This window comes from Pempheris klunzingeri, chromosome 2 (genome assembly GCF_042242105.1).
Source record: "Pempheris klunzingeri isolate RE-2024b chromosome 2, fPemKlu1.hap1, whole genome shotgun sequence".
Taxonomy (NCBI): domain Eukaryota; kingdom Metazoa; phylum Chordata; class Actinopteri; order Acropomatiformes; family Pempheridae; genus Pempheris; species Pempheris klunzingeri.
The window spans coordinates 18,361,746-18,389,322 of record NC_092013.1 but is presented as its reverse complement, the minus strand read 5'-3'; the positions used below and the strand labels follow the sequence as shown (position 1 = coordinate 18,389,322).

Genomic DNA, 27,577 nt, shown 5'->3' with positions numbered 1-27,577 from the left:
TAAAAAGCGTAAAGTCCAGACTCATCATATTTGCGCTCTGGTGTTTCGTCAGTGATCCACTATCCCGTGCCTTCCCCCCCTGCGAGGCATGCCTTCTCCACACCACACCGCTCCTGCCTCCCCGCATGAACCCACCGCGCCGTCGACTCTCCCCAGCTGAACAGGCTGCCGCCGCTGCCTCCGCCGTAGGGTTGGCGTTAGGTCCGGCCCACCGCAGCCGCTCCGGCAGCTGTGCCCTCTGCTCCTGAAGCCAGTCCCCGTCATGACCTCCCCTCTCTGCGATTCTGCCGAAATGCACTAAATGGGATTCGTGGCTGGCCCGAGGTTTCCACAGCAACTGGCCGTCCGCTTCCATTATTTCTCTAATGAGGACAGCCATCAGGATTTAACACGGTTCCTCGCTGCGCGTCTCTGATTGTTGGGCTGCATCTCAAGACGCGTCAAAGGTAAGCTAATTGGAGCTTGTGATGTTTTAATGCGAGGACATGAGATTTGTTTTAAACATGTATGGATTTTTTTTATTTTTTTGCTGCTACGTATTTTCCCACACTGATGTTGCACACACACACACACACACACACGCAGCCTACGGTAGCTATCCCCCTCTCTCTGACTTGTATTTCATTGTTGCACAGGCCATTCAGTCAGCGCTGCTCGCACATTTGGTCAGTGCCCCTCAGTCTGTGTCAGGGCTACGCTGTTGACGATTTACTACACCCCGCACAAAATGCGCACCGTGTTTGCAAATGTCTTATTTCTGACTTCCTCACGACCCCCCCAAAAAAATGCTGCGGGGAGACGCGTTAGATTGACTGCGCACAGAAAACAAGAGCCAACAACCCATCGAAATTCAAAATGGAGCTGTAACAGCACCTGTTTTGATTCATCAGGCCGCATATGCGATGTATGTGAGCCGAAGCCCACGACAGCCACAGCAGCATTGTCGCCTTTTATCCCTGTTCCCATTCACAAATCCCTCTTTACGTGCCTAATGTGGATCCGTTTGGCAATCACGGACTGTTGAGGTGTGTGTGAGTGTGTTTTTTTTAGTATTATTTTTTTTTATCCCCCCTCCCATAGCAAAGAAGGATATCATCCTGACAGCTGCTACTCCTGTAGGCAGCTACCACCCCACCCCTTGTTTCTCTGAAAGCAGCTTTGCTGACAACCGGTGTTTAATCCCGAGGAAATAGAATTTTAATTATGTGGCTAATCTATTTACATTTGGTTTGGGATGCTGGATCAGTTCCAGCAAATTTCCATAAGGCTGTTGATTCAGGTTTGCTGAAAATAAGACGCATGCATCGTGGGAAAGCTCAACACAGGACTGTGAACACTGGACAACCTTTAGAGGATGCAACAATATGCTGCCCTCATGTTTATCACGGGGCTAGCATAGCTGGAGAAATGGTTTCAAAATACTGAGCTGGATTGTTGCATGACTCAAATAATGTTTTACAAGCTGAGAGCACATACAGTGGCTCAAAATATATAATGTTCCCTTGCAGAGGGCAGACACTGGCTTCACAGCTGCGCCCCAATATTATTTTCATCATCAGTTCATCTAAAGTCTTTTCTCAATTAATTGTTTGGTCTATAAAATGTCAGCAGATGTTGAAGAATACTCCCAAAACCCAAGGTTACATCTTTATATGTCTAGTATTGTAAATTCAACAGTTTAAAACCCAAAGACATTCAAGTTACTGTGAAAAGACAAAGAACCAGAAAATGTTTCAATTTGTTGAGGAATACATTTATGTATTATGTTTCTATATATTTTTTTGTTGCTGGTTGTCTGAGCAACAGACAAACTGATGAATCACTTAATTGTTGCATCTCTAGTCTAGTTATCTAGATAACAGGCTCTTGTATTCCTGTTTCTGTCAGACACACACATGCACACGTTTGATGGGGGAACTAATATTAGTTTGTTTTAATTTCCCAGAGATCACTGCTGTCATTAATAAAAGTCCTACGAATTAGTAGAGCTAATAATTTGCTAAGAGTGCGGCACCTCTAGAATAAAACATGTCCTCCTTCTCCATCCTCTGCCGTCTTTTATTGAATCAGTTGTACTGTAGCAGCTACTTCTTGTAGCCCAGATCAGCCAGAGCCACCAGTTAATGAAGGACAGAAAATGGAAGTGGGTTTTATCAGCTGAACGCCACAATCCTCCTCTCTTCTTCCTCTTGTTGTTGTTGTTGTTGTTGTTCTTCATCTTCCTCTCGTCCTCCTCTATGTGTTTGTCACTGACGAAGAGGGGACATGAGATGGTACAGCCAGACACAGAGAGCAAAGTGAGTGCGGTCAGCAAGACATTTGAGGAAAAGGTAACAGAATATCTGATTAGGGAAACGCAGCACCAACATGGGACAAGACTTGATAGTTCTAACGCTGTGCTGTCCTTTCTTCTGCCCTCTCTCTGTAGCCCAGCCCGTAGATGATCTGTGTATTACACACGTGTGTGGACTGGGCTTGTTTCATGTTATCATCCAGCATATAGCAGGATAAGACAGTGATGCTAATGTGCACATTTCCTCTTGTTTTGATCTTGAGGAACCATCATTGCCCCCACCCCCCTCTTTCCCCTTGCCTCTCCTCCCCAGGGCAAACTGTAATTTTCCCATTTGACTGAAACATTGGCTCGAGCTCCTCCGCTCTCTGCGGCACAGTGGCAACTGTTACCGTCTGTTGTGACTCAGTGAGGTTTGTCGTGGCCAAATGTGCTCATGTGCCTGACCAGAAATATACAGCATGTGTGTGCACAGCTTCAGATGGAGGATTACAAGTGCCAATTAGACAGGAAACATGAGAAATGATCAAATTCTTAGTGCAAAATGATAGCTACTTATCAGCATTAAAATGTTGTCCTTAAGTGTTTCCATGTTTTTACACACATGGAAACATAATCTTCCACTATTTATTCTGTGGAACTTCAGCGTCTTAGATAATTGTTTATTCAGTTTGTATTAAACAAGGAAAATAATCACTAGCAACTTAATTTTCTTGAAGACTATGGTGCAGGGAATTCAGCTTCTGATTATTTGAAGGCCTGAAGGAAAGTAGCTATGCCCTGCAGCACAATATTAACTGTAAATCATCAAGAATTTAAATGATAGGTTCATATTTTTTCAAGTCTTTGAAAAAGTGTTGTTATTCTGGGCTAAAATGCCCTCGCTAATTCATCTGAAGCTAATATGAGGCTTCATAGTCTAATCAAGTGGGTATCCTCCTAAGTAAATAATTTTAGTATCACATTCCCTCATTGTTCCCTTTAACAATGGCTCCTTGTGGGGCTGTGGTGGACGGTCATACGAAAACTAGGGACTACAGTCTGCAGCCACTGCGGAGGCTCTGTGAGCTGCTTTGAGCTATATGCTAACATCCGCATGCTGAAATTCTCACAATGACAAGGCTAACACGCTGGTGTTTAGCAGGTATAATGTTTGCCCTGTTCATTGGCTTAGTTAGCAGTTAACATTTGCTGGTTTCGTAGTAAATAAAACACAGCTGAGGCTTATGGGAATGCTATGAGAGTAGTTTTGCAAGTATTTGGTGAAATGGGAATTTTGACTTGATGGCACTAAATGAAAAGCCCAACACTTCATCCTGATGGTGACATGAATGTCTGATACTTTGCCAACTGTTGGGTGTGAGATTGTGATACATTTTGGTACAGTCAAAGCTGCAAGTTGTGGCGTTAGTGGAAGAATCAGGGGATTCACAAACCCAGTAGGATTCATCACCAGGGAACCATGAATGTCTGCATAAAATGTCACAGCAATTCATCTGATAGTTGTTGAGATATTTCAGTCTGGACCAAAGTGGTTACTTTGACTTGGCTTCAGATATGTTTACACCAACTGTTGATTTTGACCTCCATCACTCCCAGTGAATCGCATTAAGCGGGGATCTCTTAGCGGCCACCACAGACAGGATGAACACTTACAGCAGCTAACCATTTCAGTGTCAGCTAGTGAGTGCTAGGAAACATTAAACACCCTAAGTTCACGAAAAAACGTGAACCTATCTTTCCATTAGAGTCAGATTTGGTTTTATGCCATTTTCCAATGACGCATAGTGAAAATACTGGTTGTGATGCAGTTTCAGTACCTGACAGGTGTTTGGACTTGCCTGCTTTAGTAACTTACACTCCTTTCAGCCATCTGAGCTCTCCTCCTTTATGGTCTCTTCTTTTTCCTCCAGTATTCACCTCACGTGTGGAGAAAGTTTTATAGACTTTGTGAGATTCGGTCAACACTGTGAGGCACAGGTTAGTGATGAATGCACTGCAGAAATTCACGCGCTCTTGAGCTCCATGGTGGTTCTGAAGTAAATACCACTCGGAGAGCAGCCTTTGAACAAGCCTCTTATTTGCCATGATTCATATCTAATCCTTAAAATCTGCTTTCCCACAACAATACCAGGCACAGCTGTATTCACTCATTTAGCATGTCTGTGCATCGTGGTTGCATTTCTGACATGATTAAACCACATGTTACATAACTTTATACTCACAGTACAGTTCATACAAAAAAATACAGCTTACACTGCTTAAAATTGTCAAGTAAGTATCAATGGAAAGCATCTTACAGCGTTCATGCATGCAGTACAGTCAAGTAAGATGAGTAAAAGTGATATTAATAATGATAACGATGATCCTATTTTAAACTTGGTGCAAGGCAACAAGAGTTTCTCTTGGAGCGATATTTTGATTTGTATCGTGGAGAAAAATAGAGCTTCTTTGTAACCCCCCCCATCTCCCTCCACGCTTCCTTCCTCCCATCCCGCCCTCCCACTGCTCAGGTGCCTGTTCTTGTTGCAGTCGCTGGCAATCGCAGCAGTGTGGCGCAATCTGGTTCTCCCCCATTCCTGCAGAATGGAAAAGCTCACAAGAGACTGAAATCTCTCTTCATCTCCCTTTTCCTCATATTTTCTTTTTCCATGATTTTACTTCTTTTCCTCCTCTCGAATGTTCCAAGACGTAACTGTATCTTCTTTGGTACTTTCATTTGTCCAGAAAACTTTGGTCTCCTTCGCCCTCTTCCATTTTATGTCAGTGTTGGAAGTAGTCACATCTTAGCGCTTCTTGATATTAGGGAACTCTGACACCATATTAGGAAAAGGCGTGAGGCTCAGCTACAGTGCTAGCCCTGTTGTTTACACATGCAGGCTCTGAGGCTTTCAAGGGTCCTCTGGTGTTTGCAGCGTCCTGGAGAGAATCGGGGGGGAAAGTGACTCTCATAGGACATGGCTTGGACATGGCTTGTGCGAAAGCTGTATTGAGATATGTTTGCAGCGCTGGTCGAGGATCATTACCTCCCCTCATTGGTGTGTGCTTAAAACTGATGATTAGTCAGTTTTCCAAATCGACTTGACTTTCCTTCAACCGGAGGATCAGGGTTAAAATGGCCCGTCCTGCCAGCTCCTCGCTCTGCTGAACTGTCCAGGAGGAAGTTATCAGCTGTGTCTGCATTTGTATGTATGCTACACATGTATACCAGTGAGATGGAAGTATTAAGGCGTGCACATATAATTTGTGAACGTTATGAGTGCTGTATGTTGACGTGTAACTTGGACCAAAATTAAAAAGTCTCTGATCCATGATGTATGATCAAAACTGGGCCATCAGTTCCTTCTCTAAAGAATCTAAGGGGGCCACTTTAAATTAAGACCTCCGTAATAAAGAGGAAATTGAATTGACTCATTTCCAGCAGCTGTGATAGAAGCAGAACATTATGAGCTTCGTAAAGATGGACGTTAGGGAAGTCTGTTGTATTAAACTGTACAAGTGTACCTAATAAAATGCTACTGAGTGTAAATGTATACATTTGTCTGATTAAAATCTATCCAAGGTAAATGGGACTGCAGCAAAACCATCAAAAGGGCACCTCTGCATGGATGGTAAAGTCAAATCTTAGTGCGCAGTGCGTACCAGAGTACATTCAGCTTTACTTTTCAGTAGGATTTGATAATAGTACGTTATAACTTACAAACAACTACCATCAATTTCAGGACAGACACCATTTTCGAACTTGTCCTGGCCTCCTCAACACAAGTATCACAGTGTTTTTATACTTTCATACATCCTCACTTCAACAACCAAAGTGACCCGTCTGGGAGTGGTCACTTCACTGATGAAAATGTCAGTTGAAACTTTGCTGATGTTTTGCTGTATCTTCTCCATACTAATGCTTTTACTAAATGCTGCGCTTTGGTTCAGGTGCTCTAGCTTTGCACCATTGATGGCTCGAGTCAGGACTCCGGATCCCCCCTCACAGCATGAGAAACCTTTTCTGGCAGGCTTCTCTTCTGTGATCCGTGAGGGTCACGCTGAGGTGACTTGACATTCAGTAAGAAATGTGTAGAACAGGAGCACGTGAGGTTGTAACAGTTTGATGCTTAAAGCGTTCATCCTCACATACACATCGCCAACCAGTTTTTAAGTAGCAGTGGCTCTTTCAAGACGATCATTTTACTTTTAGTTGTTGTGTGGATTTAAGCACTTCAAGGATCTGTATGCTTGCGTATATTGACTTTGTGGACTGCTAAATATATCCGTTGCATAAGCATAATTGTTTAATATCTGCTCAGACTGATCAGTCTGAAAGTTTTGTCCTTTTTTTAAACATTTGGCTGTTTGTGATCCTCGCTGAGCTGGTGGCTGTTTGAGGCAGCAGCAGCCTCACAAGTCCATTGCTGACATCCAGACTAGTCAGCCAAATCGAGTGGTGTACTCGTCACACAATCCGCACAGGCCTGTCCACCTCTCCCGCAGGCCAAAGGGCCCATCTCTGTGTGACTCAGTGTTGCACCATGGGATACATTAAACCCCCCGGTGCGCCAGATTACATCCTGGCAGGGGTTGAATCAAAGCTTGCGTGACGGTACTTGTGTGCTTAAAATCGTTCACTCTCGTGCACATTCACACAGCTCGCACGCCCACGCATCTTCACAGTGGGATCCTTCCATAGCTTTGAGAATTCCCATACCTGTGTAATTATATTATGCTCACACATTACACTTAAAACTCCCACTAAGCCTCAGCTGTCCGTGCAGTACACAACAACCACCTACACGATCTTTTTACAGCCACTGCCAGTTCCTTCCTCCTTCTCTGTTAATAACCTTCTCTGAATCTATCGGACTCACACAAGCGTGCTGGAAACACACGGATACATGCATGTGCTGGAAAAAGGATGTGAGACGCAACTGTGGCTGAGTGTTAGTGTGCGATAGAGCCTCGTTTCCCAGAGACCAAGGAACAGCTGCTCACGCACTAACGCACACACAAAGACACACCTACACACATGGTGAATACACTGTCTGGAACTGAGAGTGCTTCTATTCACCAAGGAACAAGGCTGTTTCATGTGCATATGACTCTGTTTCAGCTGGCCTGAAATAGCTGGTCTCACAGTGAGTCACTCAGTCTGACTGGAGGGCTGGATTGGACTTGGTGTGTGAACACAGCACTCCAACGTTCTGTGGATGCACTTGACTGTCTGAGCGTGTTTGTCTTTGTCTGCAGTCATGAAGACGGGCTGCTCTTGTTGCATTTATCAGGCCATAATAGATGTGTTGGGGCATCAGGAGGCGGTGGTATAATTACCTGTTGGAGGTGAAACAGTTTCTGTCCTTGTCAGCTCACCAGTATTAGCTCTCAGTTTCATTACAGCCCACTGCTCCTTTTGTTTGAAGCTTTGTTTTCCTTGTAGATGCGTATTGATTCAGAGCAGATTGAATCAACGGATAGGAATGACCTTGAATTTATGCGTGTTGACTGTTTCAAGGTGTCCTGTTCTCAGTATTTGCATGCTAAATGGTTCTAACTGAACCTGGAACAGCTCCAAGGATACACTGTGGTGGATTAGGAGAGCACGCTCACAGCACACATTGCTAAGAGGAGGATTTTTTATTTGAGAAAGGTGAATGAATAGAAACTGAAATAGGGTCAGTTCCTGTTCTTGAATGAGCAGCTTTCATCTCCTGTCAGGTTGGATTAAAACGGTCATTATGTAGAAACGTTGCTTGAATTGTTTGCCCAGTCACCCTGAAACGAGAGTATTTATCAAACGTGTGTGTAAATGAACACTGTCTCATATTGACTGTAAGCTTATTATTTATAATTTTCCAGTGAAAAGATTTCTTTTCAGTGGTTTGTGAACAGGATGTGTGGGGGTTGGACCTGATTTAAATATTAAAACTGAGTTTAAAAGTAGACATCCACATGCCCTCCTCTAACGTTACTGCTGCCAGGATGAAAGTAGACAATGGGCATTAAAAGTATAAAATGCATCACACCTTCAATTTTACACTTTTTGAATTGGAAGAGTTCAAAGATTTTTATATAGAAATTAACAAAAATGGTCTTTTGAAACTTCAAATAATTATTATCATTATTGATGTAATTTGTTGATTATTTAGTTTACAGTATAAAACAGAAGTGGTAAATCCTCACAATGAAGAAGCTGAAGAATGATCTTCTGATTTGGTGTTTGTATTTTGGGGAAAAAAAGACAATCAATTTGATTGTTTAGTCAGTTAATTTATTATTTTTGTCGATCAACTAATTTATTGGTTCTACCCTGTCTGAATGGAAACAGAGATGACAACCCAGAAGAGCTGTTTTTTTTTTTTCATCTTTTTTAAAGTACTGCATCCTTACTCATCGTTGGCTCTCTTCCCAGGTCTGCACATGGGGGCGGGCAAGAGCAAGCCCAAGGAGCCGGGCCAGCGCTCCATGAGCCTGGATGGCACCATCGGCACAGACAGCGGGCACTTCCACCACCTGGGCCCCGCCCAGCAGACCCAAACCCCCAACAGGAGCCCTGCCGTCGGGACAGGCAGGCGGGGGCATCAAGGGCAGCACCAGCACGCCCCGACAAACACTCCTGAGCTGGCTCTCTTTGGGGGGGTGGACCACACAGGCACCATCACCTCGCCTCAGAGAGGACCTCTGTCAGGTAAGCAACCCTTGGTGAGATCAGTTAGGTGTGGTATAGTTCAGTTAAATAACAAATGCTACTCAATAAGGTTTTTTTTCTTGCTGTAAGTTCAATGAAAAGATCAATACCACTGTCATATCTGTACGTTCAATATGAAGTTGGTTAGCTTAGCATAAAGAATGGAAACGGGAAACAGCCAGCCTGGCTCTGTCCGAAGGTAACTGGAATCTGTCTACCAGCACCTCTGAAGCTCCCTAATTAACACATTAAACCTCATTTGCTTAATTAATGCAAAATCGAAGTAGAAAAACGATGAATTGCAGTTTCATGTGCCAGAACATTTCTGGCCGGGTGCTGTGACTTCCATATGGATGTCATACTCCACTCACTTATTAGTGAGAAGAGAGGTTTTGTGGTTTCCCTGTTCCTGCTCTTTGTGCTAAGCTAAGATAATGATTTCCTGACCCCAGCTCCACATTGATTTAATAGGAGAGATCAATCTTCTCATCCAACGCACATATGTATACGCACAGATAAATGTATTTTTCAAAATATTGTAAAATTGCTTTAAATGTGAGTGTAACAGCAAAGTGAATACTGTGGAAACTGACTTATTTGACTCATTTCTGAGTCGACCTACATGTTTTCAGCATGACTTCACAAAAGTCTTGTTTTGAAAACTGTTTCCTTTTCCCACCTTCAGCTGTCAAACAGACATAAAACCCTCTCTCTGACTTTGAAGCTCGCCGTCCCACACTGTCCACATTTTACTTGACATTAGCTGTAATGTGTCTAGACTGGCCAGATGGTTTAGGTTAATGTTGCTCTGCACAGAGAGCGGAGAGCCGATGGTGTATCGGCAGCAGCTCTGCCGGCCGCCTCCTGCCATGCGTCTAATGAGCCGATCGATGATTGGCTGGAGAGTTCCCAGGTTTAGATCACAGGTTCATTAAAAGGAAGGGATAGAGAGCCACACAGAAGACAGGGAGCCTTTGGTACGATGGCTTTGTCCTTCACGGGCGATCAGTCACAAGCAGTCTGAATGTCGATATTTCTCATTAGGCCTTGGTGAATTGTTTCATACAGATATGGAGCAGAGGCAAAATAACTTTGAGATTTATAGCCTCACAGTGGATGGAGCTAATTATCATCAAGGGTTAGACCTTTATTATTGAAATTTATGGAAGTAGATTTGAATAGGACTTAAGGGGGAAGTACCATTCTCTTTAACGACATTGTTCCTTAAAATATATGTGTGTGTGTGTGTTTCTTTCTTGCAGGAGGTGTCACTACATTTGTGGCGCTGTATGACTATGAGTCACGTACAGCGTCTGATCTGACCTTTAGGAAAGGCGACAGGCTGCAGATTGTCAACAACACGTAAGAATCAGCAGTCATCTGCCTCTCTCTCCCTCTGATGCCACAACTTCACAAAAATCTAAATGAACAGATTTGTAGATTTGTGTGTGTGTGTGTGTGTGTGTGTGTGTGTGTGTGTGTGTGTGTGTGTGTGTGTGTGTGCGTGTGTGTGTGTGTGTGTGTGTGTGTGCGTGCGTGCGTGCGTGCGTGCGTGCGTGCGTGCGTGCGTGCGTGCGTGCGTGCGTGCGTGCGTGCGTGCGTGCGTGTGTGTGTGTACGCAGTCAGGGCTGGTATCTGTGGAGCGATCCAGACAGAGTCTGATCCTCTCCATCTGTTCACTAAAACAGAGCAGAATGACACTTTACCAATGCATCCTGTCCCTCCTAGGCAACTATCATCATCATCATCTTCATTTTCGTCTTCAAGACACTTTATTAGAGAGCCAGACATAACAGCATCTACATAGATGGCACCTAAAAATGCGTTTGTGTGTGTTGAGGTGCAATTTAGCGAGAATGATCAGAATGAAGATTTCAGCAGTAGGAAGTGAAAAATTATGTGCATTTAAAAGCTGCTGTTTTCAAGTAAAAGCATCTGGAGCATAATTCCCACGCAGGTGTTAGAACAATGGTGTTTTCTTTTTTTTGTCCTATGAGCTCTTTCCATAACTTCCTGCCATAAGTCTGGTCTGCTGTTCTTTATCTATAGTCTGGCACTACACAGTGGGACTAAAGGATATAATTATTAGTGCAAGATGAAACCGTTCCAAAACCAGCATTACAAAGCAGTATTTTTATAATTATTTTTAACACAAATACTGAATTAAAAGTAGTGAAACTGTATTTGAGTCCAGAAATCCCACGATGATAGGATCTGATCATTTATGGATACTAATTGGGTGATTTTTTTCTCTGTTGTAGAATTATTTTTTTAAAAAGAAAACTCAAGTGCAACTTTAAAACTTAGGAAAAAAAAACGCTGCAGCTCGTGCACCCCCACTGTGTAGTCCCACAGCATACTCGGCTCCTTTGCTATCTGTCTGTGCTGTGCTGCTTGCCTCGCTGTGTTTTGATGTGTCTGCTGTATCTGTTATCTCTCCCTCTCTCCTTTCTTTCTCATGCTTCATGGTTTCTCCTAGGAAAAAGTACAGCTTCAGGTCAGTAATTCTTATTGCAATTAAAATCTCACGCAACCTTTTGTTCGCTGTCCCTTAGGTGCTGCACTGATTTGTCTGATCAAGCTCATAACTGCAACATATTTGTAAATGTTAGTGGTTTGCAGAGTGATTGGCGCTTTAACTTGCTCAGTAGGTAGCACATTGTAAGTCTCTGGATAATGAGCAGCAGTTAAATGTCTAATATCTAAACCGAGCGACTACAAGTGGAACAAAAGGTTGTCTGTGTCTGTCTTCTTCTCCTAACTGTGTGTTTTTCTTCACATCACTCTTTGTACTTAAGTGTGGGATCATCTTTTAGGTTTGCTCTTTGCTTAGTCAAGAACATTATGTGCCAAATAAAGTGGAAGTTTCAGCTTGTATCAGAAGCAGACTTTCTTATCAAAAAGCACCCTGTGGTGCAGATGCAGTAATATCTAATGGAGAAGTCTGGTAACGTTCTGTACATTTCTAATTGATAACAAATCCTATTAAAAGACCAAAACCACCAATAAATGTATTAAACTAAAAAGTATTAGCCTGGTATAGCCTGATATAGCTCCATGACATAACTGTTGTCCAAAGTCTATTAAAAACACAAATGAGCCGCACTGTTGTACCGGCTGACATCTTCCTTCATTATGATGAGATTGGGCACTGTAGTTTATTTTGAGTCAATCCCACATACACTCCTCCACTTTTGACCAAAAATAGTGTACAAAATGTATTAATCCACAGCTGAAAATAGTCCCTAATGACCACTGCTAAAACCACCACTAAAAACCACATCATTTTTTAAACAAGAAACTATTCGTGATTCGTGATTGTTCTTGATTTGATCGGGAATTTGTGGGCTCGGAGCTGGGTGCCAAAGGGAGTCACATCAATTGTTTTGATCTTTTCGTGGCATTTGATGACAATTAGAAAAATATACCAAACCGCCATTCTTTCCTCCTCAAATATATTGTGTCTTAAATGGGAATACACATAGAGATCATTGAACCATGAAATGTTGTGGTTGCGTCGGCCACTTTTCTGATTCTGGTTGACTCTCTCTCGGTCTCTGTGTCTCTCTCTGCCACAGAGAAGGGGACTGGTGGCTCGCTCGCTCCCTGACGACAGGAGAGAGTGGTTATATCCCCAGCAACTATGTGGCTCCATCCGACTCCATCCAAGCAGAAGAGTACATTATCCTCTCCTTGTTTCACTCTTCTAGTTTGTTTTCCAGTTTGTTTTTTGTTCCTGCAGAGATTTAAGGCATTTTTTTGCCTCTTCAAAGCCTGAATGTAACTTAAGTCTTGATGCTATATCTTTGTCTACAAGCTGATATAAAGAGTAGAGAGAATATTTTCTTCTATACCCTCTAGTACAGTCTTCTGCTTTTCCAGTCAAAGAGTATTTCAGCCTGCCTCCTCCAGACGCTCAGTTGTAGCTTCTTACTGATCTCATTCTCTGTGGCCCACTTTGGCAGGTGGTATTTTGGGAAGATCACTCGGCGTGACTCAGAGAGGCTCCTTTTGAACTTACAAAACAGACGAGGAACCTTCTTGGTGAGGGAGAGCGAGACCACTAAAGGTGAGAGAGCAGACGTTTGCATCACTCCAGAGGCTACAGTGCTTATCAGGATGGTCCAATTAGCTCTTCCTCAATTTTCTACATGCCTTAAGACCTGCATGCAAAACTGAAATAAGTAATCAACCAATCAGTGGCACGATTAACAGAAACAGATTTCCTTTTTCTTTTAAGCAAAATGCCCAAAACTCACTGTATTCAGATCTTCAAAAGAAAAAATGTGTTGGTGTTTTTTTGTAGTTCTTCATAATACACTGATATCCAGAGAAAATTAGAATATTCTAGGAAACATGTTTCATAGAACGTGAGCTTTTTATGTGGCACTCCCTGGGTATTTAAAATGTATGACACGTTCTCTGCCTCCCTAGAGTTTTCTTCACACAGCAAGTGTGATCTTACTTTGAAATAAGTAGATCTTTAGGGACTCAATTTGAAAGAGGCAGAACCTCGTAATTAAGTCATTTGTTACCTTTCACACAGGCCTAAAGCTCAGTGTCTTTGTTCTCTGGGCTTGTTGAAGAGTTTGCGTCTTTCTGTGAAACTCTGTCGTCAATAGTCCCTGTGACGTAGATGGGCTCTTTAGGGGGTTGTTTTGGAGGAAGTGCGGGGGAAATAGGAAAAGAGCACAGTGGAGTGGAGTGGAGTGAGGCTGTTGAATGGATAGGGGTGAATCACTCTGCCAGAACTAGGTCAACCTAGGAGGGTGCTGGATTTCCCCCTGGCTATAAGTCTCTGTTCTCCCAACATACACACTCACACTGAGAGAGGGGGAAGAACAGCAAAGGGGGAAAATAGGAGGAGCTCTGGCAGGAGGTGCGTTGGCCTCTGGGTGCGCTCTGTATTAGATGTCAAATGTGAGCTTCATAGAGTGACGGAGAGGAGCAGAACCATGATGCTCATAAGGTGTATGAAGTGTAAATCATGTCAGACTGTTCATGACTTGATCAAATGCGCGGTTCAAGCTAGAGGCACACAAGTCACAACCCACTTCAAATCCCTAAACATGGGAGGTGAAAACATTCATCTCAGCTGTTGTCAGAGGTGTTTGTGTGTCTGATCTTGTGTATATACGAGGGGAAAAGGGGAAAAATGTGGACACCTTTCATTCTGCACAAATTCAGACAATCACAGGTAATGTAGTTTAGGCTGTGTTATCTCTGCCTTTAGGTTAGTGCGGGTTGGTCTGTAAGTTGAGATGAGTCATACTAAGCTGATAGAAGAGCACTGTGGTACAACAGTTCAGTTACTGTGCGGATTTGGGAAGTGTGTCTTTACTGTTATAGATATTCTCTCTGATGAGGGAAGAAGAGGGAACATCAGTCAGAAAAACTCCAGATCAAAGAGGATTGATTTCTGATTTCTCTGTGGAGCTTATGATTGTTGATCAGTCTGTGCAGTCTTCCCAGTCACTTATTAAAACACAAGTTTGATTCCTCTCATAATGGTGAGGTCTTCAACCTTTTATTTGTTATTTTTGACCTTATGAACATTCGTTTTAATGGTTTCGTAATTTTCATTGTATATTTCTTGTCGTAGTGCTTGTGAAGGTAGTTGTCTGGAAAATGGCTGTACAAGAAGAGTCAGTGATTATCACTATTTTACCCAGTAAGATCAAACATTACTTAGTAGAGTGCCACGGACAAGGACACATAGGCTTAGTTAAATTTCCACGGCCATTCAAGGGGCCAATAGAGACTTGCCCAGCACAGCTGCTAGGAAACTCCACAGAGCAGCTGTCACACAGGCCCAGATATGCCTGGTTTTATTGTTCTAACCTGTCTCTGTCTGTTTTGTCTTGTTCACAGGGGCATATTGCCTGTCAGTGCTGGATTATGATAACACCAAAGGCTTGAATGTTAAACATTACAAGATCAGGAAGCTGGACAGCGGAGGTTTCTACATCACCTCCCGCACCCAGTTCACCAGCCTACAGCAGCTAGTCTTCCACTACCGCAGTGAGTGCTCAGACACGTCTGCTCTCTGATGGTGAAGAAATGGCAGCAGCTGTGATGGTTAACCTTCTGCACATTCACTCTCGCTTCTCTGCCCCCTTTCAGAGCACTCTGATGGGCTGTGCCACGCTCTCACAGAGGTGTGTCCTGTGGCCAAACCTCAGACCCAGGGACTGGCCAGGGACGCCTGGGAGATTCCCAGAGAGTCCCTCCGCCTCGACCTTAAACTGGGACAGGGCTGCTTCGGAGAGGTCTGGATGGGTAAGAAAGCAACTACACACCACTGCTGTTCTGTTACTGATTCCTCTCACACCATGGCAGGTTATGAATTCACTGTCCAAAATATGTGTATATCAGTTGCTCTTCTCTTCTACATCGTATCGGAAGGAGATCTAAAAGAAGCAATATAATTATATATATATAATATAATAATAATAATATATATATATATAATTATTTATTTTGCTGCGTTTTCTGACAGGCACTTGGAACGGCACAACACAGGTAGCCATTAAGACCCTAAAGCCTGGCACCATGTCTCCAGAGGCTTTTCTTCAGGAAGCACAGGTCATGAAGAAGTTGAGACATGAGAAGCTGGTCCAGCTGTTTGCAGTTGTGTCTGAGGAACCCATCTACATTGTGACAGCATATATGAGCCAAGGTAATACAGTCGACTGACCGTAACATGCACTGGGTGTTAATATTGTAAACCATCAGGTACTGAAAACTGGCATCAAATGCGTGTTTAGTGTTTGAGAAATGTGAGTTTTATTTTTGCGTCAGAAGATTTTTAGCACATCCGCTGACTCTCAGACACATATCTGTACACAGTTGTAGATGTCAAATTACGTTTCATAAAACACTTCTAGACCAGGGCTGCCTACCTGTACCTTTTGGTTTAGAGTTTTGTTTGGTATCAGTCAAGTATTCCATAACATTACCCATCTCAGAGGTCGGGGTCATCACTTCTCAACCCCCAGGAATTTTGTTTAAAAGGTCCAGCAGCCAAAGTCACAATTTTTAAACGTGTAGTATAGTCAATGATGAGCAGCAATAATAATGGTTGATCAGCATGCTTACCAACCTCCAGACATCAGTCTAAATCTGGAAACCAAACCTAACCAGAGTGTCCTGGGGGTCTTCTCTCAGAAAACTGTTCATTTCAGACAGTTTTCCTGTATTCTAGTGAATTTATTGGGATTGAAAAATTGCACTCTCAGGAGAATCTGTAGGGTTGGCAAGTAGCCACATCTACAAACAGTGACACTGAAGGAAAAGTAAATGAAGGAGCAAAAGACATTGTTCAAAGACAGCAGATCCCGCAAACTAGATAATATTAAACCAGTAAGTCAGCCAAGAAACAGAAGAGCGTAAACGAGTTCTTAGCTGAATACTTTGTTTAAATTTGTCATAGTTTTCCTAATGAATTGCCTTTGTAGTCTTACCAGTAAATATGTGAAAGCACCTCTGACATAATCATCGTCTGAGGGCTTGGCAGCTAAATTAAGCTATTAACCAATGAGCTAGGATAAATACCAATGCGTGATGATCTGTTGCAACATACTGCAATCATCAGACAATGGCCTGCCTGCTGGACTTTAACCAGCCTAAATGATTCGTTGCACCAAAGCTGTCATTTGCTTGCCAGCAGAGTTAAACTGTCAGAACTATTCATCAGGTTCATGCAAGATCACGTTTCGTCCTTAAATGTTCAGAGTTATTCATGCAGAGACTATTAACACCCTGAATCTGTCTGATTCAGTACCAAGTGCCAACATACGGTACCAACATTTCCCCAAGTGTAATAAACTCGCCATCAGAACCCCCAGATTATTTATTTACATAATTTATAACAGGTTGTTTATTTAGTTTGCGTGGTTGGTCTTTCATTTGATGTGTTATCTACAACTCTAAACTTTTTTTTTTTTTAATCTTTGCACTCACAGGTAGTTTACTGGACTTCCTTAAAGGGGAAGCAGGAAAGATGCTTCGTCTGCCTCAGCTCGTAGACATGGCAGCTCAGGTAACATGACTCACAGTTAAGCCACACTACACTATAACTATACAATATTCTGTATTTATCATGAAATCTCTGTCTCATCTTCCTCACTTCCTTCAGATTGCAGCAGGCATGGCCTACGTGGAGAGAATGAACTATGTCCACAGAGACCTGCGTGCTGCCAACATCCTGGTGGGAGACAGCCTGGTGTGTAAAGTGGCCGACTTCGGTCTGGCAAGACTCATCGAAGACAATGAGTACACTGCGAGACAGGGTAAGACCACACTTCCTCTTTCCACAACAGATTATTCTTCAACTTCTGTTAATGTGAACCTGACCAGACATTTTGTTATCAAGCGCTGTAATTCCAAAAGGAGCGACAGAATTGCAAAGACAGGTTTATTTTATTTACACCATGATGCTTTCAAGTCAGGTCTCACTCGTAGCTGTTTGGTTTCTTAGGAGCCAAGTTTCCAATCAAATGGACAGCCCCGGAGGCCGCTCTGTACGGTCGTTTCACCATCAAGTCCGATGTCTGGTCCTTCGGTGTGCTGCTCACAGAGCTGGCAACTAAAGGCCGAGTCCCCTATCCAGGTAAGGCCTGCACTAATCAAATATTTATTTGTAAATTTTCAAGCAAAGATGCCAAAAGTGTTCTCAATCCAATTCTCAAATATGATGATTTGATAGTGTTTCTCATCGTATGTGTTGGTGAACTGAATATTGTTTTGTTTTGGACTGTTGGTTTGATAAAACGAGCTATTTCAAGACATCACAATTTATGGACTAAACAAAAATAATCAGCAGATTGATTGATTATGGAGATTATTGTTACTTGCAGCCCTAAAAATTGTAAAACTATAGATTATCGATAACTGTAGATTATTTGATATTTTATGAATATTAAATGATAAACATCATGCATTCTTTACCATAGAACATATTTTTGACGTTGGTATTTTGCTAATTAAATCATTTCATCTGTCAGATTTCAATCAGTGTTAAAATTGTAAATGTAAAAATCTAACTTCCTGTTTCTCTCGGCAGGTATGGTTAACCGCGAGGTGCTCGACCAGGTGGAGCGCGGCTACAGGATGCCGTGCCCGGCAGAGTGCCCCAGCTCCTTGCACGAGCTCATGCTTTCCTGCTGGAGGAAGGACCCAGAAGAGAGGCCTACGTTCGAGTACCTGCAGGGCTTCCTAGAGGACTACTTCACCTCCACAGAACCCCAGTATCAGCCTGGGGAGAACCTATAGAACCACACGCTGAACTGAACCTGGGGGGGGGAGAACCTCAACACAGAACGATCTGCACTAACCGACCTCAGAGGAGCACCTGCGGGAGGATCTGAGCCTGTGAAACTCACCTGGGAGGAACTCGAGATTCTTCTGTGGAAGCAAAACGGAGATGGAAATCTGCAGAAGTCCCATCACGTGCCATAAAGGAACTGCTACAGAAGAACCTGGAGAACCTCCTTTCGGCAAGCACTCACTGTTTCCTGAAGGTTTTCTTGCAGAAGTGAGATTCGAGGCTGTAATGGGGAACTCCTGCTGGACAGACTCTGGCTCTGATTTGACGGAGGGACTACACTTGCAGGTGCGACTTATGTGGGAGGAACCGAATCAGGATCTACGGACGGAGTGAGAGGGAAAGGATGAGCTTCCTGCTGAAGAGAGAAAGTCAGGGGAGGATATTTCAATTGGACACGAGCCGTTTAGCGAAGCCTCCCTCTTTCCTTCTTCCGTCGTGTCTCTTTTCCCTCGTATGGTACCTTTCCCGCCCACAGAAGAGCACTGCCACTGTGGCTCAGGTGCCAAAGGAAAGTCTGTCTCTCTTAACGTCCTTTATGTCCCTTCTGCCTCTCTCCTCTTCCTCTACTTCTCCTCCACTTTCAGTATCTCTCTCCAGTTTTCTCAAGTGCTGCTTCTTAAAAGTGTCTCCAAATAACTCAGATCTGGAACTTTTCATCTTTCTTTATGTTTACTCAGAGGATAAGCGTCCTGTGGTTTAAAGGTTTTGCTCAGTGGCAGACAAACGATTCTGATTTTCCTTTCCTTTTTTTTTTTCTGTGGTTATCGGTAGGCAAGGTTGTTAGAACCACTATCATGGTTGTGCCAGGGTAAATGTACTCAACAGGCAGGTTCTGTAACACTGAAAATTAGCTAAATTGAATTTTTCTCAACCCTCCTCCTCTTTTCTCGCTGTGCTTCTTGACATACGCCAAACGGCCATTCAACCTCGATGAAGAATAGGATTTTTTTTTTTGATGCAGGTCGTGTTTGAATGCTCTCTGTTTTGACTGACCTTGATTCCAGCTGGTAAGTTTCATTGAAAATTATCAACACAGTTATGGTGGCACTAAAGAGCAGCTTTAACAGTTATGAGCTCATTCCCTCAGAGGCACAAATGGAGTTAATTTCATCAAACATTTATGTGACCTACTAAGAGGCTGATATGGCTACCAAACTACACATTACTGTTTAATATCTAACTTGACTCAACATGTGAAAACACTGAGTGTAAAAGCCTACATTACTGTGTGCCAAACAAATCACATTTCCTTACTGCTGTCCATGTATATACTGTTTTATTATCAGGGGGCGTACTCGGGGTGTTTTTAGTTCTGAAACAGGCAACTGTTTACTTACAATCTACAATAAAACTCTGCAGCATTTCCCCAGTGAACGTCCTGTTAGTGACTAAACAGGACACATAAACCCGTTACTCTTTGTTAAAGGATTCAAAAGGTGTTAACTCACTTTACAGCTGTTGTGTCCATAAAAATATGCAACCAGGCAGCCCTAATGAAACTGTAAAACTTTGATCAGGTAACCCAAATAAAACTGTGTTTATGACTTTACTGTAAGAGTTGATTTTAAAACCAGTTAGCATGCTTTTTGTGCCGTTCTTCTCTTGACCATTGGCTGGGTTTGTATTTATGCTGTACTGTACATCAACACGTGTGTGTTTACTTTACTCAAGGTTCGGGTGAGGCAAGGGGATCATAAACAGACTTCTGAACATTTGTGCCATCAATCTATGGTTCATTTTTTTATTTTATTATATCTTACCCACTGCTGCCAGTTCTCACTGTCACACTGTACATACTGTAGCTCTGTAGAGTTGGTTTTTGAATCATGTAAGCCACTTTTCAAATGGCAGGTATTTATGTTGGGTGTCACACATTTCACAGTGGTTTGGTTAATGAAGTAGTCGACGGTAAATATAAAGTTAGAGATTGTTGCCAACAAATACTATGAACCCAGTAACCAAAATATGAGCCATGCAGCCATGAGAGAGATGGTCCATGCCCACCAACACCATGAAATTATTACTATCCAGTGATGACGAACCCTGATGGCGAATTTAATCAAATCAATGTGGACGGTTCCGACTCCAAAACGAAAACGGAGTTTGGCTTGTGATAGGATATGAAAAATGAGGTCAAAGATGTAAATAGTATCTTAAACAAATGACTGTGACTATCATGTGATTTGTTTTTGTGTAGTTTTTCTTTAATTGCTCCTCCATGTTGAGGTTTTTACAGTGACGCACGCCTGCTCCCAAAATGTTTTAATAATAAGATGCTACTGTAAATGGGGCTTGAGGAATGTTTTCTTTTTTTAATATTGGACTTAATATAAAATCGTATTGTTTGAAATCACAATTGCAAGAGACAATTTAAAATTGGGCTTGACGTATATATTTCCGAGAACATATTCTCAGTGCTTTCCTCTTTTAGATTGGGAAATCCCCTGTTTGCTGTGATGCACTGAACCGCCTGTAAGTCACTGGGACGATGTGGAAGTTGATGGGCTCATGACATGTATGAGCAGCGCCAAGGTCCGATTGGATTTTCTGTGCCATATTAAAGAAGTGTCTCAGCCTTTTCTTTTTTTAATGTTTAATTTTTTTATCAATCTATGCAGTCTCGGTCTGGTATTCCTGCAACTTCATGGCCATATTGTTCTAAAGTCAAAAACGATGATCATAAACAGAAGGTGTGAGCATTTTGTAAGGACTTCTTTTGTCTTTTTTTTTTATTCCGATGTAACAGGATTGAAATGGGTATCGTGCCACTTTATGTTGATCTTTAAATGTGCAATAAATTATATTTCAAATGTGTTTTGATAAGAGTGTGTGCTGGTGTGTGTGCTGTCCTTCGACCCGGAAGGGTCATGCTGCTCGGACATGACTCAGTAGCTTCCTCTTAAAGCGACGAGCATGCTGCACCGCAAGATGAATGTTTAGAGAAGTGAGAGTGTGATGCCAGAGTCGTCACTTCAGGTCGCCAGAATATCTGGGACATTCAGGCAGGTCAAGAGAGAGTCAAGAGAATTTCATGAATGAAATGATGTGGAGAAAATGTGTGTGGTCGCTGCAGTTGAAGTTGAAGTGGCAGCTAAAATTAGAACAGGAACTTAAGTAGAAATTCAAATGGAAGTGACGAAAGACGTCAAGTTCAAACACTGAATGAAGTTAAAGTGTAAATGTTGAGTGAGACATCAATATGAATTGTCAGTGGAGGCATCGGCAATAAATAGGCCTGGAAAGTGAAGTGGAAGCAAGTTAGCAAGTGTGTAAACTGAAGGATGATATCAGTTGAAGTTGAGTGTCAGTGAGTGAGATTTAATCTGATCGTCAGATCAATTTACCAGGACATTTACGTAAAGAGAGTCCTCACATCAGATTAAGATGGACAATAAATCAATATATTTATCTATTAATTTTAAGTGGTAATATACTGTGACAATATAGTCATAAAATTAGTTTTTATGCCTCTGGCCCATTCGAGTGAGCATGATATCTTGACACAAATATCCACCTCATACAATAACTATGATAACTTTGTGATGACATTTTATATCCAAAAGGTCAAAGGTCAACTTCACTGTGACGCCACAATGTTCTACAAAAACACTTTTCTGGTCAGATACTGATTTGGTGACACTAATCGTGGGTGTCCATCTTGAAACTGCGCTGATTGTACAGATCTTCTGTGCTGCCGGGTTGAAGATGTGTTTGAAGCATCCACGTTTCAGAATTTGTAGCTTTTTTGCAGCGTCATCCATATTTGAGGCGCTGTCTCCTGTCATAGCTGTGACTTTGTTCTGTCAGAATCTGCTTTATTTTATTGGTCGAGAACAAAGATAAGTCAAATCCACTTTATTCTTGTATCAAAAATGAAAAATTTGTCTCACTGTGCTTCACAATCTATACAGCAAACAACAGCCTCCACCTATAAACCCTCGACTTGGATGAAGAACAGTCTTCACTAAACATAAGAGTCTAGACAGACATGGATACGAACTGCAACTTGACTGGATGGCGAAGTCAAACCACAGCGAGGAAGTAATTCTAGTGTCTGATGTGATGAAATAGGACACAACTGATGGTATTCATCTTCAGTCTGGACCCCAGAATAATAACTTTAACCAATGCATTTTCAATCCCTGTTGATGTGAAGGAGCTATTATGGAGGGTGAGAAACCTTGTAAAGATTATATACCCCCCACACACACACACTCCTTCAAACATTTACCTACAGTGACATCATTTTATATGTGAATTTACCTTTATTTGCTATATCATGATATGAAGAAATACCAGGAAAATATTCTTGTTATTAATTATTATGTTATTAATCATTTCCTTAAATTCATTTTTGAATTTTTACAGTGGATCTGTTTACATGACAGTGAGTGAGGAACACGTACTGTATGTCGAGGGCCTGGTTCGCCGGCCGGACTGTTTTTGTCCACATGGGGGCAGTGTTTGTCAGGAGTGTGGAGGACGCTCAGTGGCCCAGGAGCAGCAGGCCACATGGAGCTGCAGGCCAGCAGATAGTGACCCACCTGCTGTTTACCCCTGGTCCACATTAACCCTTGGCTGTCATCTGTTAGACAGTATGACGGATGGCGGCCAGTGTCACATTTTTTATAAAACCCCACTCATGGCTCCGTACTGTAGTTTATTCATCACATGTGGGAAGACCTCATTGGCACAGTATTCGCTTTTTCTCTCTCTTATGTCAAAATTCCCTGAAAGAAGCTGCAGCTGTTAATTGATTACAGATGAGCTCTCCCTATATTGGCTAAAATCTGTGGTTGTATTGAGCCAATCAGCAGCTGACGTTTCCCCACTAATGAGTAGCTACTCTTTTCCTGCGGTTTTCTGCTCCGCTGTGATTAGGAGCAAAAATATATCAGTTGATAAAGTGCTTCATTTCTAACATATAGAGTGAGTGAGTGAGTGAGTGTGTGTGTGTGTGTGTGTGTGTGTGTGTGTGTGTGGTTGTGTGTGTGTCTGGCTGTTGTTTTTCCCATCTGCTGTGCTGGAGTGCGAGTCATTTATCTCAGTTATCCAGACAGTGTCAGAGCTCCATCTGTGAAAACAGTAAACACACTGACTCACACTCTCTAAGTGACTGCCATTGATACTGAACAAGAGAGCACTGCAGATATACGCAAGGATATAGTATGTCTGCACGCACACACACATGCACACACACACGCACATGCACACACACACGCACGCGCACACACACACACACACAGGGCTACAGTTACTGTTTGTTTTCATCTCATTACAGTGACAGACGCATGGCAACCCTAGAGAGAAGCTGGATAATAGTGGTGTTTTGTTTTCCTTTTTTTCCCCCACTAATGGTCCAGGTTGCCCCTCTCCTTTAGATGATCCCTGATTTGTCTGCATACAGTTTACACAGACAAAGACATCTGAGCTCTTTGTTGCTAGATGATCCATTACAGTGAAATTACACTTCAGTATGTTTGCATCAAAGTTTCTGTTTTGTGATTTCCAGTGTTTTTGCTGTCAATCATCTGAACTTCCTGTTTAGTGAACGTTGGTGGAACAATAATTGATGCGGACGCCATAAAATGTTGCATGGCAATGCAATAGAAAACAAGAAAAAATAATAATTTAAGGCAACATCCACAGCTAAATGACGTTGAAAAACCAGAATACATTTTTTTTGACCGACATCCAGAATTATCCAGAGGGAATACACAGAAGCTAATGGTGCCAGTAACACCAGTATCCACTTATAAAACTCTGGACCAACAGATTATTGAGTTTGTAGGCATCATAGGGGCAGCTTCTTGTCTGGCTCATATACTTAATGACTGTGCTACAATATAAACAGTGGTGGACAGTAACTAAGTAAATTTAATTTTTAACCGTTGTGTCTTTGCTCCAACTTCTCACGTTTGCCTCCCTTTCCCATCCCTCTCTGTCTCTCTTTGCACAGTTCGATAGCACACTTTGAAGGTAAGACTTACTCCAGGAGGTGGAAACCGACCCACATGTTCTCCATCAACTAACTTCAAACAGCGGGAGGATCACTCGGCTGCATGTACGAGCAATCCATTCACTTCCCCCTTGTGCTGGCCCGCTCCTAATGAGTCTCGCAGACTCTGAAGGATTCACGGAGTGCAGCTCGTGAATGGAAACAGGAGATTCTTTTTGATATCAGAGGATGAACAGGTGTTTAGGCGCCCCCCAAACTTTAATCAGTCTTCCTTTGTTGTGAAGTGCGGTGCGGTGCAGTGTTGACAGAGCTGTTTGGAGCCCATCCTGCATGACCGCCTGACAAGTTGCCTGCCAAGTTGCCAGGGGTTATGGAGCTGTTTGTGGCATGAAGTTGCACCCTGCAGCTATTACTGATATCAGTCACCCTGGCAGGAGAAATGATGCCTGAGGCTCAGTTGTGACTTGCCAATGAGAACTGCACTGGGGCAGTTTTGATTTGCATGAAACGTTGTGCACACATCTCCAAGAGACCTGAAGATACGCCTCACGTTTTAACGCCGGAACGAGCAGAGGATTTAATCTCTCCTCAGCGGGGAGTCAAAGGAGCTGTTTTTTTCTTAAACTGAGTTATCTCATACTTTTTCTCTGCCTTTCAGTGGTTTGTTTTTAGAGGTTTGAAGTCCTGGATGAACAAAGAACAAATTTTTGTTTGTAATAATTTGTTTGCAGGGTTGCCAGGCAAATGTTTCTCTTTTGATTTCATGCTACTCTTCGCAGCGCGTTTGTGGTGTTGTGGAATACAGTGGATGGATTATACAGGTAATGTGCTCAATGCAAACATCCCATCACCACACCCTCCTTTCTTCTGCCTTTTCTGTTAGCTGGCAGCATGTCTGGGGATGCCAATGTTGGTCGGCCACCACAGTCATAATACTCAGAGGGGTGATCCCTTGACTTTTTATCTTGGATAAAGCTGACATTTATCGTTTCACGGAAGTATTTCAGTGAAGCCACTGGATGGATTACCATAAAACGTTTCATGTGTCACCAACATCAGCTCAAAGTGTTACTTTTTCAAGTACTTTTCTTTATGAATACATACTCACAAAATGAACAATGGAAGATGAACATGATTATAACTGTTAAATATCAGCATGTCATTCAGCCCGATGCTTGCCGAGCCTCTAGCGTGGCTGTAGATTATTGCTTGTTTCTTTTTTTTCTGGCCTTTGTTTCTTTTTTATTTCCACCCTCTCTGTCCACTCTTCTCCCTGCTCATAAATCCTCCCTCCCTCTTTCAGCTCTCCTCCCCTTGCTAGCACTTTGTCACATTGCTCCTCTCCACTCTCACTCCTTTTCCCCCTCACTTATCACACACTCTCCCTCTACCTGTCTCCTATCTCTCTCTCTTTATCCTCCCTCTCCCTCTCTTCCTCTTGTTTTTAACGTCTTGCTGCTACATTCATGCTCCGGCCCTCTCTGAGACCATCCGCTTCTCGCCTACTCCCTCCACTGTTATCCATCATCCTCTATTGGTCCATTCATCACCTAGCCAAGACGCTATTGGTTCATTCATCAACCAGCCAGCAGCCCCGCAGCTGCAGACAGCAACCAGCACACAGGCCCAGGAATGTATATGCTCAGAGTTTGGTCCCTAATGTTGCACGGCACTTGAAGCTGTGCAGTAAGGATCCTGGGAAATTTTCCCCGAGGCAAGACTCCTTTGATGGAGTCCTTTATGAAGTACACGATATTTTGAAATAATAGTCTGATAAAGAAAATAACTGTGGTTGTGATACTGCAGAACCTGTTTTCACGCTTTCGTAGGAAATTGAGAGATATGCAGCTGATGAGTTTGTCAGATAGAAAGAACCTTCCGTGAATTTCCCTGAAGCCGACGTGAATGTGAGTGTAACACTGGGTGGTGTGAATTTTTCTGTATTTATACAGTGGCTGCCAAAAACTACTTATGATTGGCTGCCAGGCATCTGTGAAAATCATATTATAGAACAAACACCTCAAACAAACTCTTTCTTCAAATCCAACTAGTGAGGTTGAATTTTTGACATGCAGAATTGAATACAAAATATGCCGGTGTTAAAGTCACCGTTGGTTTACGACAGTGTGCGACTACAGTGGCCAGAAATGACGGATTTCTTTGCTAGTTTTATACAACAGAGTGTGGTGTGGGCATATTTCTGTCTGAACCCGACCACAATCCAAGAGAGCAGCAGTAACTGAGCGCAACGAACGCAGTTATGCTAAGCTGAAGCGCTGACATTGTTACCCTACAATGCAATTGTTGTTACCATGGTTACAGCTTGCCTAATTATCCTAATTACAAGTATGGGCACCTTGTAAATGACTCCTCTATTGCAGGCTAGAACACCAGATCAAAATATTTGATATAACTGATGACCAAACTTTCCGACTTTGGTTCACATTTTCAAATCTTTTATTTAGTCGGATACGTAAGAGTCAGTAAGAAGTGCTTAACAACCTGTTGAGTTCAACAGTCATTAGTTTGGCAGGAATTTGGTCATGAACCAAAGTATTGGACAAATGTAGGATTTGACCTGATAATGGTGCTGGATAAAGAGTTAGGGGGCGCCAAAGATAGTATTCTTCATCCTGAGGAGACATGAGTGTCTGCACCAAATAACAGAGATATTTCTGTCTGGACCGACTAAATGACAGACGTAAAAAATGAGAAAGGTAACGCTGATGATGACATTTTTACAAAACACCAGCAGACATCACAGAATGTGAACACTGAGCCTGAAAGTCCCAGCAGTTCAATGCATGCGTGTCCAGTCTAACTATCCATCCAAATCAACGTACAAGCAATATCATTAAGCTGCAGGTCGCCATAGAAACACAGCTTCTTCTTTGTGCTACATTAACTGGTGCTGGTGAAATCTACCTAAAAATAACAATTAACAAAATGGATGACCATTAAAACATGCATGAATACATTCTGCGGTGTTCTGATATAGAAAATAATGAACTCTCCTCCATCTAGTCCTTCAATGTAACATGTACATGAGGGCACCTAATCATGCGTTAACTGTAAAACAGACTCATACTGTCGACAGAGAAGTTTTACGGAAGCTAGAGACCCATCCTCAAATAACCAACACACACACACACACACACCATGACATGGATCAGAGAGGCAGACTTCTGAATAAGGCACAGCTGCCTTCCTTTGGTTACACATAAATGTTTGCACGTGTTGAGACCAAACACAAACACACACATATTAAGGCACAAGTACAGAGGTTCAGGTCCATTGTGAAGGTACAGTACATACACACACACA

The 27,577-nt window shown here is 42.6% G+C and overlaps 1 protein-coding gene across 1 annotated transcript; it reads left to right on the top strand.

Moving 5' to 3' along the window:
* The first annotated feature begins 76 nt into the window (after nucleotides 1-76).
* LOC139208610 (proto-oncogene tyrosine-protein kinase Src-like) lies at nucleotides 77-19,242 on the top strand. Its single transcript, XM_070838336.1, has 12 exons — nucleotides 77-446; nucleotides 8,691-8,966; nucleotides 10,229-10,328; nucleotides 12,545-12,643; nucleotides 12,932-13,035; nucleotides 14,838-14,987; nucleotides 15,090-15,245; nucleotides 15,466-15,645; nucleotides 16,931-17,007; nucleotides 17,104-17,257; nucleotides 17,446-17,577; nucleotides 18,031-19,242. Exons 2-12 carry the CDS (start codon nucleotides 8,699-8,701, stop codon nucleotides 18,237-18,239), a joined length of 1,629 nt encoding a protein of 542 aa, XP_070694437.1. The 5' UTR covers nucleotides 77-446; nucleotides 8,691-8,698; the 3' UTR covers nucleotides 18,240-19,242.
* Nucleotides 19,243-27,577: the final 8,335 nt, after the last annotated feature.

Bases quoted from the DNA above. Each gene is read 5' to 3' on its own strand.
- LOC139208610 (XM_070838336.1), top strand. From the start codon at position 8,699: ATGGGGGCGGGCAAGAGCAAGCCCAAGGAGCCGGGCCAGCGCTCCATG. The intron at 10,329-12,544 runs GTAAGAATCAGC...TCTCTGCCACAG, and splicing joins CTGCAGATTGTCAACAACAC to AGAAGGGGACTGGTGGCTCG. The intron at 12,644-12,931 runs GTACATTATCCT...CCACTTTGGCAG, and splicing joins GACTCCATCCAAGCAGAAGA to GTGGTATTTTGGGAAGATCA.